This window comes from Podarcis pityusensis, assembly GCF_964106645.2.
Source record: "Podarcis pityusensis genome assembly, chromosome: 9".
NCBI classification, from domain to species: Eukaryota; Metazoa; Chordata; class Lepidosauria; order Squamata; family Lacertidae; genus Podarcis; species Podarcis pityusensis.
The window spans coordinates 12,221,551-12,228,061 of NC_138034.1; the positions used below are offsets into that span (position 1 = coordinate 12,221,551).

General features: G+C 52.5%; 1 protein-coding gene across 1 annotated transcript; it reads left to right on the top strand.

Moving 5' to 3' along the window:
• Nucleotides 1–1,308: 1,308 nt before the first annotated feature.
• Nucleotides 1,309–6,165, top strand: LOC308485973 (uncharacterized protein). The gene is made up of 2 exons (XM_081022203.1): nt 1,309–1,786; nt 5,255–6,165. The coding sequence occupies exons 1-2, from the start codon at nt 1,399–1,401 to the stop codon at nt 5,851–5,853; spliced, it is 987 nt and encodes a 328-aa protein (XP_080878329.1). The 5' UTR covers nt 1,309–1,398; the 3' UTR covers nt 5,854–6,165.
• The last annotated feature ends 346 nt before the right edge of the window (nt 6,166–6,511 follow it).

Sequence of the window (6,511 nt, forward strand, 5' to 3'; positions counted from 1 at the left end):
TCCTCCTCGCCACGCAACCTTCCCCGGATCCTTCCGCTGGAGCTGTTCGTCACTCCCCGGCTATCTTATCTTCCCGCCGGCCAGCTGATCCCGCCGGTCAGCTGATCCCGCCGGCCAGCTGATTCTGCGCCGCAGCCTCCCCCCGGAATTGTCCTCGCCACGCAACCTTCCACCGCCGCTGAACTTCCAGCCGGCCTCCAGATCCCGCCGGCCAGCTGATTCCACGCCGCAGCCTTCCCCGGAACCTTCTGCCGTCGCTGGAGTCTGCGTCCTCCCTGTGACGCGGAGGCTTCTCCTAAGTGCCCAGGTTGTATCGCGTCTGGTTGGCGAGGCTGCGGGCTGGTCTCGGGTGGGGCTTTCCCGGGGTACCGAGGTCCGTTTCGCCACTTCTGGGGAGTAAATTTACTTTCTTTGTGGGTAGTTTGTGTGCCAGCGTCCCCTTCCTTTGCGTTGCTAGGCGACCGGCGCCATTTTGAGAGCCACGTGGCTGGCCTTGCGGCCGCCATCTTGCTAAAGGCAGACCCCGTGGGTACATCCCCCTCCATCTGCAGCTCAAAATCTGAGTGCCTTTCTTTGCAGCTTTAGTTGCCTTTATTTGCCTGGTGCCAGCTTGGCCTTGATTTTCAGCTTTGTCGTTTAGGTACTTTGTCCAGCTTTCTTCCTTCTGGTACTTTGTCCTGGCTTCCCTGGATTAGTAGCAATTTTAATTAACCGGCCGTGCGTTATTCAAAGGGCTGGACTTGTAGCGAATAACTTAAGGAGATAGAAGCTTTGGATTCTTGAAACTCACTTAACCACTCCTGCGTCAAAGTGAAATATTTGGAGAAGCATTAAATAACGATAATAATAAAAATACATAAAAAAAAAATATATACAAAAACAAATTACTGATAAATAAATAAATAAATAAATAATAATCATAATAAAAATAAAAATAAAATAAAATAAAATAAAATAAAATAAAATAATAAAATAAAATAAAATAAAATAAAATAAAATAAAATAAAACTAAATAAAGCAGGAATCCAATAAGTGGCGGGTGGCGCTGTGGGTCAAGCCGCTGAGCCTTGACTTGCTGATCTGAAAGTTGGTGGTTCAGATTCCTTCACGTGCGCACTCTCTGGCTCACTCTCACACGCATACGCCCATAGTGTGCCTGCCTTAACATGGAGGGCAACAGCAACCCCCAAGCGCCACAGCATGGCAACGCATTAGTGCCTATGGCTCCATGCAACCCCCAGGCAATGGCTCAGCTTTTTTCCGCGCTGCAAGCATTTTACGCACAATGCAGGACCCCTATTACCTTCGCCAAACATAGTGGAAGTGTCCCAAGATTGCATACCTGATACTCCTCCCAGCCAGCAAGGTCAGGATGGTCCTTCCACAAGCGCAGCTGGCATGGCACAGCAGGCTACTAGCAGGCCCCAGACACGCCAGCAGACTGCGCGTGCACATAAATCTAAGGCAGGCCCTCAGAAGGGGAAGGCGCCCGCAAAAAAACCTAAAACCGGTACAAAAAAGGCTGGGCCTTCAGTGCCTGCCCGCGCTGCGTCCCGCCCAGCGGTAATAGATGTCCCCAGTGTCTTCCAGGATAACCCAGCTCAACAAAGTTCCTCGGACGGGTCAACATCGGAGGAGGAGCTTCCCCCGCAACAGGCGGTCCCTGTTGTCGGTGACCCAGCGCCGCGGAACGCCGGTTCACGTGGTGGGAAGCGGAAGTCGAAGAAGAAACACAGGTCCAAGAAGAGCAGGAAACAGGACACATCGGATTCCGACGAGGAGACAGGTACTTCTTCTGAGGAGGAGGATAGTGATGCGCCTTTGGGGACGTACTGGGGGGAAGGGGAAGACACGGGATTCCCCTTGTGGGTTCACGAAAGGCGGGCCAATTCGCATAGGAAGGCTTTCAACGGCACCCTCGAGTGGAAAGACGGTGCTTTAGTGGAAGACGTTAGAGTCTCTACTCACTTGGCTACCGACTTTGTCCCGGGGAACCACCTTACTAAGAGAAAGAGGGACAAGATCCTGAATGGTGATTTCATTGATATGTTCTCCCTGCTACCTCCAGTACAGGTTAAGGGGAAAGGGGAGAAAAGGAGATTCTATGGTAGGAAGAGATATAGGTCTCCCAGAGTCGAACGTACATTTGAGAATTGGCTTAACGGCTATCAGGTTTTTATGGCAGTAGTGACAGGTTGTTACCCAAAACGTGGCATGCATCTTGCGTCGTACCTGGCGCATGTCAGGAGAGCGCGGGAGCTGGCGGGAGATGAAGCCGCCATATCGTATGATGAGGACTTCCGGAGGAATGCCTCGCTTCTGTCGTCCACACGTTGGGACCAAAGGGACAATAATTGCTGGATGGAGCATGTGGGCCCCAATATCGAGAAGAAACCCCAAGATCAGTCTAAATCGGGTAAGGTGGAGGCAAAACGCCGGAGGCATTGCTGGGACTTCAATAAGGGGGCCTGTCAGCGCACCACGTGTAAGTATTTGCATGAATGCGATAAGTGCTTGGGAAGCCACCCCGCCATTCACTGTTATAAAGGGAAACAGCAGCCCTTTCGTGGTGGCAGGGGGAACCTCAACCAGGGGAGTCGGGGTCCCCCAGCCGGACCTTCAGGACCCGCCCAAGGGCCTGCTGGGTCTCGATACTAATCGGTCCTTAGGTCTGGCTCACTCTCCGATAAAGTTACAGCCGTTGAGAGTGCTGCTGGATCTCTACCCTAATAGACAAGCTGCCCGAATGCTAGATGAAGGGTTTTCCCAGGGTTTTAGGATCCCAGTTGCTTGTACCCCCAATACCGGATGCCCCCCAAACCAAAAATCTGTTCTAGAGAGACCTGACATCGCCCTTAAAAAAATCAGGAAGGAGATTGCCGCGGGTAGGGTCGCCGGCCCCTTTGAATCACCCCCTATCGAGGAGCTACATATCTCACCGCTGGGCATTGTCCCTAAAAAGGCCCCAGGGGAGTTTCGTATGATACATAACCTCTCCTACCCCAAGGGAGCCTCTGTTAACGACGCAATTCCCCAGGAAATGTGCACAGTGAAATATGCATCATTCGACCAAGCTGTAAAGCTGGTTAGGGGATTTGGCAGGGGCGCCTTTATGGCAAAGTGCGACATCGAGTCTGCATTTCGCCTTCTTCCAGTTCACCCAAAGGACTATCGCTGGCTCGGTTTCAAATTCCAGGGTGCCTACTTCATCGACAAGGCGATGCCTATGGGGTGCTCGATCGCCTGTGCCGCTTTTGAGACCTTTAGCACCTTCCTAGAATGGGCCTTAAAATTTAGGACAGGCATGCAGGGGGTGGGGCATTACTTGGATGATTTTATTTTGGTGGCAAGTAGCGAGAGCGATTGTAGGACCCTGCTACAGGCCTTCGAGTCCCTAGCAAGCGATCTGGGGGTCCCTTTAGCGAACGAGAAGACAGAGGGCCCGGTGAACACCATGACTTATCTGGGTATCGAACTGGACACCTTTGCCCAAACCTCACGCCTACCGGCTGAGAAGTTGTCCGCCCTTAGAGAGCTTATTGAGCAGATGTTGCCGTTAAAAAAGGTAACCCTGAGGCAAATACAATCACTCCTGGGGCACCTTAACTTTGCCTGCCACGTGGTCTCCCCCGGCCGCCCCTTTTGCGGCCGGCTAGCCAAGCTATCCGCGGGGCTAAGGTCTCCACACCACAGGGTACGCCTCTCTAAGGCGGTGAAATCAGACCTGCAGGTCTGGTTGCAATTCCTTGACGGCTATAATGGCATCTCGTTATGGCAGGACTGCTTGGCCTTGCAGTCAGATTTCCAGGTGCATTCGGACGCTGCGGGCTCCCTAGGGTTTGGTGTTTATTTCAGGGGTCAGTGGTGCGCCCAGCATTGGCCCTCCTCTTGGCAAGGAAAACCGATCCTGCGCGATTTGACATTCCTGGAATTCTTCCCCATTTTAGTAGCAATCCATATTTGGGCAGACCAGTTTAAGAATCGTAGGGTGTGCTTCTGGACGGACAACCAGTCAGTGGTGGCAGTTATCAACAAACAGTCAGCGCATTCTCCCAGAGTAGCGTCCCTCCTGCGCTATTTTGTCCTTTCCTGTCTCCAGCTAAATCTTCACGCCTCTGCCAAGTTTGTCCCTGGCATCGATAACAACATCGCGGACGCTCTATCTCGTTTCCAGATGGAGCGCTTTCGCTCATTGGCGCCGGATGCGCAGCTGCGGCCGCAACCGTTTCCGGAACACCTTTGGAGTATTGGCAGCGAGAAGCAATAAAGGGAGTATTGTCCGCCTTGGCACCCTCCACCCTAAGATCTTACAATAAGGCTTGGTTAGATTTCACAGCTTTTCGCAGGAAAAAGGAACGGTTCAAGCCAGGCAGAGCCCCCTCTAAGTCTGAGGTCATAGAGTATATGGTCCACCTTCGTGACCTGGGCCGGGCCCCCAAAACTCTTAATATCCATTCGGCGGCGATATCCTTCTTCTCAAAAGCTCTATTTTCCGCTGATCCCTGTGCTCACTTCATGGTGCGGAAAATGTTGGAGGGCTGGCGCAGGTCACGGCTGCCAGGCCCTGATACGAGAAGGCCCATAACTCTCGATATTCTCACACAAATTCGCTGGAGACTCAGGTCCATCTGTTGGTCAAAGTACGAAGCCAGGTTATTCTCTGCGGCATTTTCCTTTGCATTTTATGGCGCCTTGCGCATCGGGGAAGTGGTCTGTGAGGACCGCCCAACCGGTTCAAACAGAGGGCTATTGATTGGGGACGTATCGATAGCCAACTCTCACGTGATTTTGAAAATCCGTAGCTCTAAGACCGACCAGCTCGGTAGGGGGGCCATGATTCGCCTGCAGGCAACCCAGAAGCCTGGTCCGTGCCCGGTAAAGGATGGCGCGAAATATTTGCGCGTGAGGCCTAATTCCGGTGGCCCCTTTTTCATCCATGCGGACGGTTCCTTCCTTTCAAAACACCAGTTCACGAGGGTCTTGCGCAAAGCGATCGCAGCCATCGGTCTTCCTCAGGAGGAGTACGCAGCACACTCCTTTCGCATCGGGGCAGCGACCACAGCTGTCCACATGGGTTTGCCGGCCGAGAGAATAATGGATATGGGGCGGTGGAAATCTAACGCGTACAAGGGTTACATCCGGTAGCTTATCTAACCCCCCCCGGCCTTCCTGCATAACCCTACGCTGTACTACCCTGACGTGCCTCTAGTAATCTACATTCCCCTTAACTGGCCCTCTTATTCTCTCATTCCAGGTACCGGTGTGGTTCGGTTGTGGTTTATCGGCCACAGCATAGTTTACTGGGCCAAGCAGCGCGCAGAGATCAGGGGCTGGGATGCTGGATTGTGGTTACCCAGCAACGTCGAAGTGTCATGGATCTCTAGGCGTGGCATGCGCTGGGAAGAATTCCTCCCGGCTGTTACGGGAAAAATCACGGCAGAAGGCGCTCCCGAGGCTATGGTCATTCAACTGGGCGAGAACGACCTTGCTTACAGGAAAGGGGTAGACCTAATGTGGAACATTATCAATGATCTTGAGGGGTTGAAGGCTTCCCACAATAACATCACAATATTTTGGTCATCCTTGCTGCAAAGGAGATGCTGGCGGGACGCGGTGAACCCTGTGGCCGTGAATAAAGCCAGGAGGATTGTTGAGCGCTCGGTGGCGCGTAGAGTGGTTGCACTGGGTGGTCGAGTCATTGGGCACCCGGGCATCCAGTTTGACAACTTACCACTCTATCGCGGGGATGGCGTGCATCTATCTGATGCTGGCAATGATATCTGGTTAGCTGACATCTTTCAGGCCATTAGGGATTGGTTACAGGCTGAGGGTATTGGTGGCGAGCCGCTTTGAAGCGGCCCGTGTGGCGGTAGGCATTGGCAGGGGTATTGTCATGCAGATGAGATCGGGGGGGAGGAGCGCCATCACCTCCCCCAAGGCTTGGAGGGTAGTTCGTTAAAGGACTCCGAGGGGCGTCGCCTCGTCCGAAACCTACGGAGGCTAGGGCCTAAAGCACGCCCCCGAGCGGTAACCCCTCGGGGAGCGCCTAGGGATATGCATCTCGGGTGGCTCCCCCTGTTGGTGCTTAACCCTCACCGGTTAGACCGGTTAGTCTGGTAGGGCCAATGCCTAAAGCCAATACCACTCTTGCCTGTAATCAATAAAGTTGTGGACATTTTCGCCCATTAACCTAAATTCTGGTGTCCTGTGTCTTCATTTACCATCTGTGGTGGGGGAGGGAATAGCCACGCAATGAGAAAAACCCCACCCCACCCTCCCACTATATATAAGGGTGTAGTGAATTCTGTTTCAGTGTATTTGAAGAAGTGTGCATGCACACAAAAGCTTATACCCAGAACAAACTTAGCTGGTCTCTAAGGTGCTACTGGACAATTTTTTGTTTATTTCAACTGTGTCAGACCGACACGGCTACCTACCTGAATGTACTATTATAATGTTTCTTCTACTAAAACAGATACGGAATTCTTGTGCGCATAAACCACTCCAATTT

Coding starts and splice junctions, on each gene's coding strand:
- LOC308485973 (XM_081022203.1), top strand. CDS start 1,399: ATGGCACAGCAGGCTACTAGCAGGCCCCAGACACGCCAGCAGACTGCG. Junction 1,787..5,254: donor GGATTCCGACGAGGAGACAG/GTACTTCTTCTG, acceptor CTCTCATTCCAG/GTACCGGTGTGGTTCGGTTG.